We start from the raw sequence: 13,178 nt of genomic DNA, 5'->3' as shown, positions 1-13,178 counted from the left end.
TTAACCTACTGAGCAAGGCCAGGGATTGAACTCACATCCTCATGGATACTAGTTGGGTTCTTAAACCTGCTGAGCCATGATGAGAACTCCCTGACTTGCTATTTTCTTTTATTAATGGAAATTTCCAGGCTAGGGGTCCAATCAGAGCTGCAGCTGCTGGCCTATGCCACAGCCACAGCGACACCAGACCTGAGCCTCATGGGTGACCTATACCACAGCTCACAGCAACGCCAAATCTTTGACCCACGAGGCAAGGCCAGGCATGGAACCCATGTCCTCATAGATACTAGTGGGATTTGTTTCTGCTGCACCACAGTGGGAGTGCCCCTAACTCCCTATTTTCTATGTCAGTGTTTCCTAGCTATTTGTGACAGTATTTTTCTTATTTGAGTATATCATTCTTAACAGTAAAACATTGCATTTCTTCTAGAAAATTAAAAAATAGATATATATATATATATATTTTTTTTTTTAATGGCTGCACTTGTGACATATGGAAGTTCCTGGACCAGAGAGTGAATTGAGCCACACCTATGGCAATGCTGGATCCTTTAACCTGCCAGGCCAGGGATTGAACTCACACCTCTGCAGCAACACAAGCTGCTGCAGTTGGATTCTTAACCCATTGCAACACAGCAGATGTGCCAAGAAATATTCTTTATCATATACTCACCTAAACTGCCATGAATTGTCACTAATGATAAGAACTACCTTAATGATACCAAAATATAGACAATGAAGGTAAATTTTATGGTGTATGAGTTACATTTTGATGAAGGTGTTATTAAAAAAATGTAGGCAGTGAATAGATTGGATTTTCTTTGCATTTTATATGTATATGAAGCTCATAAATGAAGTTGTTGTTATTAACTATGAAATGATACTCAAATTTTTAATTTCAGGAAAAGACTCACATATTTTGTGTCCCAAATGTTCAGGTCACTTTCACTAAATGTCTGTATGCACAATTGGTGCAACAAAGGTTCATGCCAGACCGGCGGAGTGGATACAAGCTGCCTCCTCCATCTCATCCGCAGTACCGAGCCCATGAATTGGGCATGAAGTTGGTAATGTTGAACCAGAAATTTTTATTTTCTTCCTTTATGTCAAAGGGTTCTTAATAGAATAATGACAGAGCTTAGAATTCTGGAAATATATCTTGTTAATGTGAGAATACAGTAAAATATGGCATTTCAAAAAAGAAAGAAAAATAGATTATTCAGTCAGTGAAGCCATCTGAAAAATTAAAATTGATTACCTCACGTCTATACAAAATAAATTCCAGTTGGACCAAATATTTAAAAGAAAAAAATGAAACCATAAAATTTGAAAGAAAACGTAGGAAAACTTTTGAAAATCTAGGTAGGAAAGGCCTTTTTAAGCATTACTTGAAACTAGAAACCATAAAAGATGAGATTGATAAATTCGATTAGATAAAAATAAAGCCTATATAGCACAGAGAACTATGTCCTATGAAAAACTATCATAGAAAAGACTGTTTTAAAAAGAGTGTATATATATATATATATATAAAAATATATATATACACATACATACACACATGGATAACTGAACCACTTAGCTGTATAGCAGAAAGTAACACGACATTGTAAACAACAATACTTACATTTTTTTAAAAAATTAAGCATTTCTGTGTGGTTAAAAAAACCATAAATATAGTCAAAAGACATTGAAACTTGAGACCTTAAAAAGAAGAAAAAAAAAAACCAGTTGATTTCTCTAATGTATAGCATTTCTACAATTCAATATGGAAAAAATTATATTAAAAATAATCAGAGGAGGGAGTTCCCGTTGTGGTGCAGTGGTTAATGAATCCGACTAGGAACCATGAGGCTACGGGTTCGGTCCCTGGCCTTGCTCAGTGGGTTGAGGATCCAGCGTTGCCGTGAGCTGTGATGTAGGTTGCAGACTCAGCTCAGATCCCGAGTTGTTGTGGCTCTGGCTGTAGGCCGCCGGCTACAGCTCCGATTCGACCCCTAGCCTGGAAACCTCCATATGCCGCGTGTGCGGCCTTAGAAAAGACAAAAAGACAAAAAAAAACAAAACAAAACAGAAATCAGAGGAGTACCTGTCGTGGCGCAATGGTTAACGAATCCGACTAGGAACCATGAGGCTACGGGTTCGGTCCCTGGCCTTGCTCAGTGGGTTAAGGATCCAGCGCTGCCGTGAGCTGTGGTGTAGGTTGCAGATGCTGCTCGGATCCCAAGTTGCTGTGGCTCTGGCGGAGGCCGGTGGCTACGGCTCCGATTAGACCCCTAGCCTGGGAATCTCCGTATGTTGTGGGAGCCGCCCTAGAAAAGGCAAAAAGACCAAAAAAAAAAAAAAATCAGAAACCATTAGCATTTCACAAAAAAGGAAATAAAAATGATTATTAGTTTAAATATATGAAAAGACGTTGAGTGTTGCTCATAATAAAAGAAATGCAATTTAAATCTACAAAATAGTGTTTTTCAGCATTTGATTGGCAAGTATCCAGAAGTTTGAAAATCTATAAAGAGATATCCTCAAACCTTATTCATAGGAATATAAGTTGATTCAGTCTCTTAGAACAGTTTATCTCTTTCCATCAACGTTTAAAATGCACAAACCTGAGTTCCAGTCGTGGCGTAGCAGAAACGAATCCGATTAGGAACCATGAGGTTGTGGGTTTGATCCCTGGCCTCGTTCAGTGGGTTAAGGATCTGGCGCTGCCGTGAGCTGTGATGTAGGTCTTGGAGACCGCTCAGATCCTGAGTTGCTTCTGCTGTGGTATAGGCCGGTGGCTACAGCTCCGGTTCAACCTCTAGCCTGGGAACCTCCATATGCCATGGGTGTGGCCCTATAAAGACAAAAGATAAAAATAAAATGCACAAACCCTTCGATCAGCATTTTCACTTCTAGAAACTTGTCTTCCATATATTTTACGTATGCACAAAGCCATTCGAGGATACTTATAATAGCATCATTTGTAGTAGTAGCAAGATACTGGGAGCAACCTAAATGCCTATTAGTAGGGGGATAGTTATATACATTATGGTTTCTCCATGAAGTGAGATAGATAAATTTATATGTGCTCCTGTGAAATGATCTCCAAGGCATAACACTGAGTGAAAAACAAGTTTCAGAGCAGTGTGTATATTGCCATTTAGTGACAAAAATGAAGGAGTGGGAGGATGTATATATGCAGATACACATATCTGCTTGAATGTATAAATTATTTCTGAAAAGACATATAAGAAATTGGTAACAGTAGTTTTCTCTCCAGTGATCAGGGAAGCCCTCTATTGGAATTTTGTCGTGTGCATTTTATTTATTATTTTTTTTATTCAAAGTACTCTTAAAATGAAGTGATTCCCTTTACCCTACCTGAGACTATGCTTAGTTCATTTATAATTTCTGTTAGACAAGAAACCTTTTACAAGACTTTTTTTAAGCAAACAAGTTTAAATTTCTAGTTTTTTAGCCAATGAGAAAAGAAATCTCTTTGAAGAGAATAAGAATCTTTGTTTTGTATTATTTGCTTTTTCCCTTTATAATTTTTAGTGATATGTAGAGATTATGAAACCTGGAAATAAAGTCAGATTTTTTCCATAAAATTCAAAAAGTGTTTGAAAGTCCACATGCCCATGTGTCCAGTCACCTAGTTATTGAGTATGGTTAAATGGAAAGAAAATAACCTAATAATAAAAATTCTCTTTTCCTCTAGGCTCATGGATTTGAGATCTTATGCTCCAAATGTAGCCCACATTTTTCTGACTCCAAGAAATCTCTTGTTACTACTTCACCGCTCTGGGCTGGCTTCCTTGAAAGCCTGAAAAAGAATGATTACTTTAAGGTAGGACTTACATATTTTAAATTATACAATCTTGGGAAAATCCAGTGATTTACAGTTCTTTGGTCAGTATTAAATGTGTGACATAATTGTTTGGTGGTACCAAACACCATACTAGTTTGGTGGTAATGAGGGGATGTTTATAAACTGCTTCTAGTATTTTAGAAAAATTAGTAACATTGGTATAAAGTGATCAAAGTTATTATTTGCATCAGATGAACACTTGATAGAAAGATAGGATAGAAATGTTAGTTGAGTTCCCATTGTGGCTTCGCAGTTTAAAAACCCGACTTGTATCTATGAGGATGCAGGTTCGATCCCTGGTCTTGCTCAGTAGGTTAAGGATCCAGCATTGCTGTAAGCTACAGCATAGGTTGCAGATGCAGCTTGAATCTGGCTGCTGCGGGTGTGGTGTAGGCCGGCAGCTGCAACTCTGATTTGACCCCTAGCCTGGGAACTTTGCCGTAGGTGTGGCCCAAAAAAGAAAAAAAAAGAAGGAAACGATAATTAAGGTGGGGGTTATATTATTTTTTTGGTTCTGTACTTTGTTTTTATAAATTACTAGTTAATCATTTATTTCTTAATAACCAGTTTAGCAGAAAACCTTCAAAGTTGGAAAGAGGCCCTTAATGGTGAAAAGGACTAGGGATCTCTACATCTAACCTAGTCCCCTTTTTTTAAGGAACTGGAATTCAAACAGGTACAGCAATGACAAAACAGGAACTAGGACTTAGGTCTCAAGATTTTTGAACAATGTATTATATGGCACATCACCTCCCTGAAAGTTGCTGGTGAGCAGGTTATTTTAATGACACCATGTATATATTATTCTGATAGGCATTACTCTTTTTTTAGGGATTGATAGAAGGTTCTGCTCAGTACCAGGAAAGGCTAGAAATGGCAAAGAACTACTTCCAGCTCTCCATAAACCAGCCAGAAAGGTGAGTTTAACACTACTCGAACATGGCAGCAGAGTGATAACTTGCCAGAAGTAAGTAACTTACTTTTGAGATAGTTGCAGAAGTTGGAGTTTAGCATTTAGTGGCAGGGCTCATGACTCCTAAAGGATCTGGGGTTGGGGTTTGGAGAAGAGGTGTTATAGATGATTGCTGGCACTGGCAGCTACTACCACCACCATCACCATCATCACCACTGTCATCACAACCACCACCACACCGTCACCATATCACCACTGTCATCGCACCCACCACCACCACCATCATCATATAATGGCTAACATTTATTGAGTGCTTACAAAGCATAGGCCACTTTAACTATTTGATCCCCTTTACAGTCCTGTGAAATAAGTACAATTATTATCTTCCCTATTTACAGCTGAGAAGCTGAGGACAAGAGAGATTAAGTACTTATCAAAGGCCAAAGGTTACACAGCTAATAAGGACTTAAACTCAAGCAGCCTGAGGTTGAGCCATGTGCTTAATTCCCATGGGCGTTCTGGGCTGTGCTTAGCTTTTTAAGTGGATCTGAAACATAGAATGAAATAGGCATTCAGCTTCCAAATCAAATCTCATTCTAACCTGCCATACATGTTATGAGGGAAGAAAGAAATGAACACAGGGTTGGAAGTAAATGGCACCCCTTTAAAATTTGATAAAATTGAGTTTCAGTTTGGGTAACGGTGGAGTAATGTATCAGACCAACCCCCTGCTAATTACAATGATAAACCCTGGATAGAATATAAAAAACAGTTCTTTGGGAGTTCCTGTTGCAGCTCAGTGGAAACAGACATGACTAGTATCCATGAGGATGCAGATTCAATCCCTGGCCTTGCTCACTGGGTTAAGGATCCAGCATTCCCATGAGCTGTAGTGTAGGTTGCAGATGTGGCTCAGATCCCACCTTGCTGTGGCTGTGGTGTAGGCTGGTTGCTGCAGCTCTAATTCCACCTCTTAGCCTGGGAACTTCTCTATGCCACAGGTGTGGCCCTAAAAAGCAAAAACAAAAACAAAAACCCTCAAAAAACCCAGTTATTTTCAAATAACACTGGAGAACAACAAAAAAAGGCAAAAATCAGAGAGAATAGGAGTTCCCATCATGGCTCATCAAAAACAAATCTGACTAGCATCCTTGAGGACACCAGTTTGATCCCTAGCCTTGCTCAGTGGGTTGAGGACCTGGCCTTGCCATGAGCTGTGGTGTAGGTTGCAGATTCAGCTTGGATCTGATGTTGCTGTGACTGTGGCGTAGGCCAGCAGCTACAGCTCTGATTCGATCCCTAGCCTGAGAACCTCCATATGCCATGGGTTTGGCCCTAAAAAGACAAAAAAAAAATCAGAGGGAATAGGACTGTTGAAAGAAGAAAATCACATTTGACTTGTCCCTTGAGGACACTTCTAGTCAGTGTGATGCAAAGAAAATGGAGCTCAAACAGAAAGTCATATTGGGCTGAGGAATCGAAGGTCAGAATATGAGTATTGGGAAAAATTCAGTTTATGTTTACAAAATCAAATTTTAGATACTTAAAGTTGTTAAATAACATGAAAGAAATAGCCTTGTGTATGTTATGGTTCAAAAGTTCCAAGTTATGTGTCAGTGTATTTTTCATTCTGTTTGGGGCAATTTTTTTTTTTTTTTTTTGTCAGACTAATCTGGATTTGAATGCCAGTCATTTTGCCAACATGACTCTTTTTTTTTGTCTTTTTAGGGCCACACTCATGGCATGTGGAGGTTCCCAAGCTTGGGGTCAAATCAGAGCTGTATCTGCTGGCCACAGCCACAGACATAGTATTGCTGGATCCAAGCCACATTTGTGACCTACAGCACAGCTCACGGCAACGCCAGATCCTTAACCCACTGAGCAAAGCCAGGGATCCAACCTACGTCCTCATAGATGCTAGCCAGATTTGTTTCCATTGAGCTACAGTGAGAACTCCCATAAAATGTTCTTTGAAGACTGCATGAAGCAAAATTGATGCTGAGAGAACTCTAACCATAATGCCTGAGGTGGTAATGATTTTACAGCAGTCTTTACTCTTTCATAAGTGTCTAGGGATGTCTTTGTTTCATTCCCATCAATTTTATGGCAGTAATTAATGGAAAAGAGGATGCCTTCTTAGGGTATCATTTAGGAAAACTTGGGAAAGAGAGTAAAGGAGGTGGCCCTCATAGTTAGGGAAATCTCCCCCAGATGATTCCTGTCACCTTTGGAGACCACTACGTTGAGAAGCGTTGCCTTAAGTGTTGGGTTGAAGAGAAGTTAAGAAATTGGAGAGGCACATATGTAGGAGAGTTAAGGCTTCTCCCACAAAATATGGTAGATTGGTGGTTGGGTAGTTCTTTTTAAATAAAAGGTTTACTGTTATAGAAGTAACATATTCATTCATTATAAAAAAAATATAGAAGGATGTAGGAAGGAAATGTATACCATAAAGTAAACCAATATTATCATTTTTATCTACTACCTTCCAGGAGTTCCACGCTTCCCCCCCCATACTCAGTTGATTTTTTTAAAATTACAGTACTATATAGAAATTTTGTATCCTGCTCTTAATTGTTACTTGTTATGATCTTACATTTTCCTATGAACTTAAAAAGTTTCAATAAGCATAATTTTAAGTAGCTGCATAGCATTTTAGCTAACAGATGTACCATAATTTACTTATTCAAATAACTTAAATATCCAACATTTTAATGAGTGTTGAAGGAGAGACTACCACTCCTCAAGCCAGAATAACTTCTAAATAGTTTTAAACCAAGCTTATATCTCCCTCCAGACTGTTCTTGAATTGCCATTTTTTTTAAATAGCTAAATGAATATCATAGGCGGTTTCTCACTGTCTTTTTTTAAAATTAATTTTATTGTCATATAGTGGATTTGGAAAATTGTGTTTGTTTCAGGTGTACAGTGAAGTAAATCAGTTGTACATGTATCTATTCTTTTTCAGATTCTTTTTCTATAAGTTATTACATAGTATTGGGTAGATTACCCTGTGCTATACAGTACAGGACCCTTATTACCTATTTTATATATAGTAGTGTGTATATGTCAATCCCAACCCCCTAATTTGCCCCGCCAGCCCGCATTTCCCCTTTGGTAACCATGTGTTTGGTTTCTTTTTCTTTTTCTTTTTTTTTTCTTTTTAGGGCCACACCATGGCATATGGAAGTTCCCAGGCTAGGGGTCCAATCGGAGCTACAGCTGCCTGCCTGCGCCACAGCTGCAGCAGTGCAGTGCTGGATCAGAGCTGCATCTGCAACCTACACCACAGCTCACAGCAATGCCAGATCCCACTGAGTGAGATCAGGGTTCAAACCCGCATCCTCATGGATCCTAGTCAGGTTTGTTAACCGCTGAGCCATGAAGGGAACTCCATACGTTTGGTTTCAAAATGAGTCTGTTTCTGTTTTGTAAATTCTTTTGTATCATGTTTTATTAAATTCCGCATATTAGTAATCTCATATCGGTATTTGTCTTTCTCCATCTAACTTCACTTAGTATGATAATTCTAGGTCATTCCATGTTCCTGCAAATGGCATTATTTCATGCTTTTTTTGGCTGAATAATATTGCATTATATATATACCACACCTTCTTTATCCATTCCTCTGTTAATGGACATTTAGGTTGCTTCCAAGTCTTGGCCATTGTAAATCCCACTGTCTTTTAATAGTACCACCATCCTCCTTATCACCCAGGCTCTCCTTGGATCCAGACCTTAGATCCTATTTGCTCTTATCTCGTGGCTTGCATTTTTTTCCCTTACTGCCTAGCTAGATACTCTAATCATTGATTTTTTGAACTACAGCTACACCTAAACTTGTTTCTCAACTTCTAGTGACTTTTCTCTTCCAATTTAACCATTTGAGGCAAGAGAATCTGCCTGAAATATATCCTTTTTTTTTTTTTGTCTTTTCTAGGGCCGTACCCGAAGCATATGGAGGTTCCCAGGCTAGGGGTCGAATTGGAGCTGTAGCTGCCGGCCTATGCCAGAGCCACGGCAACGCGGGATCCGAGCTGTGTCTGTGACCTATACCACAGTTCACGGCAACACCAGATCCTTAACCCACTGAGCGAGGCCAGGGATTGAGCCTGCAACCTCATGGTTCCTAGTCGGATTTGTTAACCACTGAGCCATGACGGGAACTCCCTGAAATATATCTTTAATACTGTCACTCCCCTTCCCTAAAATTATTAAAGATTGGAATAGTAAAAAACTACCGATGACCTAAGTATCTCTCAATAGTAGATAAATGAACTGCAATGTATTTATCTGGTGAACTGCTATCCATTAGTTTACCAGAGATGAGCTAAATATACATAAATCTAATGCAAGATTTCTCAACCTCAGCACTACTGACACTTTGGACCAGATAATTCTTTGTTGTGGGGAACTATCCTGTGTGTTATAAGGTGAAGCAACATTCCTGGCCTCTACCCAGTAAATTCTAATAGGACTGCTTCCCGTCCCCCTGCCAGTTGTGACAACCAAAATTGTCACCAGACATTGCCAAATTGTCCCCAGCTGAGAACCACTGATCTACTTGAGTAGATTTCAGAAACAAAATGTTGAGTGAAAAGAACAAGTTGTAAATATGTAAAATATGGGTGCTATACATGTAAATAATGAAAATACACAAAATATATATTCTATATAGATACATATATCCTTATTCACTCAAGGAATATTTATTATCCCCTATGTGCCAGGCCGTATTCCAGGCACTGGGGATACAGCAAGTGAAGCTGAAGTCTCCCTGCCTTTATGGAGCTTATACCCTAGTGTAAGAGGAAGACAGTAAACCATTATATGATGTTAGATGGTGGTGAGTACTTAATATACATAATATTTCCTTTGGATGAATACCCAGAAGTGGGATTTCTGGGTCATATGGTAGCTCTGTTTGAAATCTTCATACTGTTTTCCACAGTGGCTGCACCAATTTGCATTCCCACCAACAGTGTGCAGGGGTTCCCTTTTCTCCACAGTCTTGCCAATACTTGTCTTTTTGATGATAGCCTTTTAGACAAGTGTGAGGTGCTATCTCATTGTGGTTCTGATTTGCATTTCCTTCATAATGAGTTGATACTGATTACCTTTTCTTGACATTTGTATAGCTTCTTTGGAAAAGAAAAATAGATGTTCAGTTCCTTTATCCATTTTTAAAAGCTAGTGAATATTTTCTTCCATTCTTTAGTTTGCCTTTTCACTTTGTTGATGGTCTCCTGTCTTGTACAAAGCAATTTTTCTTTGAGTTCTTTTATACTTATATAGAGTTCCTGATGAAATTTTGAGATAAAGCATATCATAAAACAAGTGTCTAAAAACAAATTAGACTTGATCATCCCTTCCAACTCTAAAATACAGTTTTTGTGAGTATTATCCTGAGCTCTCTTATTAATATCTTTTTTTATAGCTCTCTTGCTGTGAGTCCAGGTGAAGAAATCTTAACATTATTACACACAGTATCATATGATATGGAAGAGCTTAAGAAAGAAGCAGCTAATCTTCCCCCAGAAGATGGTAAGTGATGGGCCAAGACAGAGCAGCAGGGTTTAAAGGAATTGAAACATTCCACTCAGTCTCAGAGGGTCCTTTCCTGAGAGTACCTGTCATGTGAGTGTAGTGTGGCAGTATCATGCTTCTTTTTCAGATGACCAGTGGTTAGATCTCTCACCAGATCAGCTGGACCAGCTGCTGCAGGAAGCTGCTGGCAAAAAAGAACCGGAGCCTGTTTCCAAGGGGCGAGAGGAGAACTATGACTTAACTCAGGTCTCAGAGAGCATGAAAGCTTTCATATCCAAAGTCTCAAGCCACAAAGGAGCAGAGCTGCCTCGGTAACTTATGTTAAAGTGTGAATATCTAAATAGTTATGGCCCACATGCTGAAGTTATCCAGTCGTTGCCAGTTCTTTCTTTTTTTAAATTAAAAAAAAAATTTTTTAGTAAATGATTTTTACTGCTTTGTTTTCCTCTTTTGGTGCCTGACCCTATGATAACTTATGTATCTGGAGTCAGATGTCTAGCAGCCAGATTCATTATGATCCTTGAAGTAAGCCTGAAAGACTGCTCAACAGATCTCAAGGCTACCACCCTAGAGCCGTGCAGGGCAACCATGTACTTTACTTTTTTAGACTTTTACTCAAAATCTTATGGACTCTTTCTCTCTCTGTTTTTTTTTTGTTGTTGTTTTTTTGTGTTTTTTTTTGGCTGTGCCTGCAGTATGTGCAAGTTCCCAGGCCAGGAATCAAACCAGAGCCACAGCAGTGACAACTCCAGATTCTTAAGCCATTAAGCCACAAGGGAACTCCCTTTTTTTTGTTTTGTTTTCCTTATGAACTCTTAACATCTAGCTCTCACCAAATTCAGAGTTCTGATCTCCTACCTGCAAGGAGATTGGAAGCTTCAAAATCAAAAGAGGAGGATAAAAAGATTTATCAGAGGAAGAAATAGTAACAGAAGAAATACGATGTTACATTTGGCAAGTAATAGGAAAGAAAGGTAAATGGAATTATTACTTGCACAACATATATATCTTCATTAGTGTCGATGCTCTTTAGCTTCATGAGAAGATTAAAATTTATGTTCATGGAGTTCCCATCATGGTGCAGCAGAAATGAATCTGACTAGTAACCATGAGGTTATGGGTTTGATCCCTGGCCTCGCTCAATGGGTTAAGTATCTGGCGTTGCTGTGAGCTGTGGTGTAAGTCGCACATGCAGCTCGGATCCCAAGTTGCTGTGGCTGTGGTGTGGCATAAACCAGCAACTATAGCTTCCATTCATTTCCTAACCTGGGAACTTCCATATGCTGCAGGTATGGACTTTAAAAGAAAAAAAAGAAAGCAGGAATAAGAGGAGTTTTGTTCTTAATTATCTTTAAAGATTTGGTTCTTAGAGACACTTTATTTAAATTAACTTGGATAAATAGCTTCTTAGAGACACTTTATTTAAATTAACTTGGATAAATAGCTTCTTTTGCTCATGCTAGATATCTTATGGGAGGTAGAGCTGGGTAAGTCCCTAAATCAGTGTAAGTTAAACGTGCATAATCAAAGTACAATTTTTACTTTTATTTCATCAATTTTTCCCATTTCTGTTGTCCTACAGGATCAATAAGCATAATGATTTTAAGATTTTAAAATTTAAACTACAGTTTTCCTCGTTGTGCCTCTTTTGAGAATTTACTTCTGTTGGTATTCCTAAGAATGGCACCAATTTAGAAAAAGTTTCAAAGAATTGTGTTTGGGATAAATTGTCTTTTTCCTTTAATCTTACAGAGAACCTTCTGAGGCTCCAATCACCTTTGATGCAGATTTGTTTCTTAATTATTTTGATAAGATTTTAGGTGAGTTACAGTGTGCTGTTTATTTCATTTTAAAACTGTAGATATTATGGAGATTGATAGAGCACTGGAGCATTGAATCTCTTGGAAGTCAAAACGTTTGCTTTTTCTACATAATTTTGAGTTATTTTCAACCATTAATTATTGCCTTATTGAATGGTTTTGCAGAGGATGCCTTGCTTAGTGCCTGACAGAGTAGCTGCTCATTAAATATTTTTTGAATGAATGAATGCTGTTTAGATAGAGTTTGACCTGGCTCCCTTATTATATTGTTTTTTCTCTTTTAGACATACTGAATGTACATACTAATAATAAAAAGAGAATAGCCTAATTGTGAAAATCAGCAAAGGCTGTGCTTTCCCCCTTCCCCCCTATACACTGTTGTCCCCATTCACTGTCACATGACCCTATCTGAATTCTCTGCATGGTACTTCCCTTTATATGGTACTTTTCTTATTATTGTGATCTAATTATTGTTTATGGTCTAACTCTCCCCTAAAATGTATGCTCCATGAGAGCTGGAAGGCTTCTTGCTTGTCATTATATCTCCAATGCCTAAAAGAGTGTCAGACCCTGTATATACTCAGTAAAGATCTGTTTGGAGAAAAGAAAATAATCAGCCAAGGATATAAATAGGCAGTGCCTTGAAGAAAAAATATAGTCAATAAATATTTTTAAAAATAGGAGTACCCTCTGTGGCACAATGAGAATCCTTGGCCTCTTGGTAGCGCTGGGATGTGGGTTCACCCAGCACAGTGGATTAAGAGTCCTGAGTTGCCACAGCTACAGCATAGGTTGCAGCTACAGCTCAGATCTGATCCCTGGCCGGGGAACTCCATATATCAGGGAGTGGCCAAAAAAGAAAAAAAAAACAAGTTAAAAATAGTTACCTGTTTCTAGTAAGCAAGTAAATACACAATAAAAATAGGATTTTTTTTTTTTTTTTTGGCCCATCATATTGGGAAAAACCGTTTTCTCAAGGTTGGAGATATGAGAGCTGTCAGACTGTGGGGGTAGAAGTCTAAATTGTCTTTTCTCAAGGCGG

At 38.5% G+C, this 13,178-nt stretch overlaps 1 protein-coding gene across 5 annotated transcripts in view; it reads left to right on the top strand.

The window, feature by feature from the left end:
* Positions 1-13,178, top strand: part of ECD (ecdysoneless cell cycle regulator) — a 33,738-nt gene that overhangs the window by 17,242 nt on the left and 3,318 nt on the right. For 4 of the 5 annotated variants that reach the window (XM_047760710.1, XM_047760713.1, XM_047760712.1 and 1 more), the window contains exons 7-12: positions 939-1,067; positions 3,707-3,835; positions 4,688-4,773; positions 10,207-10,313; positions 10,444-10,627; positions 12,069-12,136. In XM_047760710.1, coding sequence (XP_047616666.1) covers positions 939-1,067; positions 3,707-3,835; positions 4,688-4,773; positions 10,207-10,313; positions 10,444-10,627; positions 12,069-12,136 — 703 coding nt within the window. The remainder of the gene's footprint in view (positions 1-938; positions 1,068-3,706; positions 3,836-4,687; positions 4,774-10,206; positions 10,314-10,443; positions 10,628-12,068; positions 12,137-13,178) is intronic. The other variant, XM_047760715.1, reaches the window with a different exon arrangement.

This window comes from Phacochoerus africanus, chromosome 15 (genome assembly GCF_016906955.1).
Source record: "Phacochoerus africanus isolate WHEZ1 chromosome 15, ROS_Pafr_v1, whole genome shotgun sequence".
Lineage (NCBI taxonomy): Eukaryota > Metazoa > Chordata > Mammalia > Artiodactyla > Suidae > Phacochoerus > Phacochoerus africanus.
Note: the sequence above shows the minus strand (reverse complement) of the source record. Positions and strands in the feature narration are given on the sequence as shown.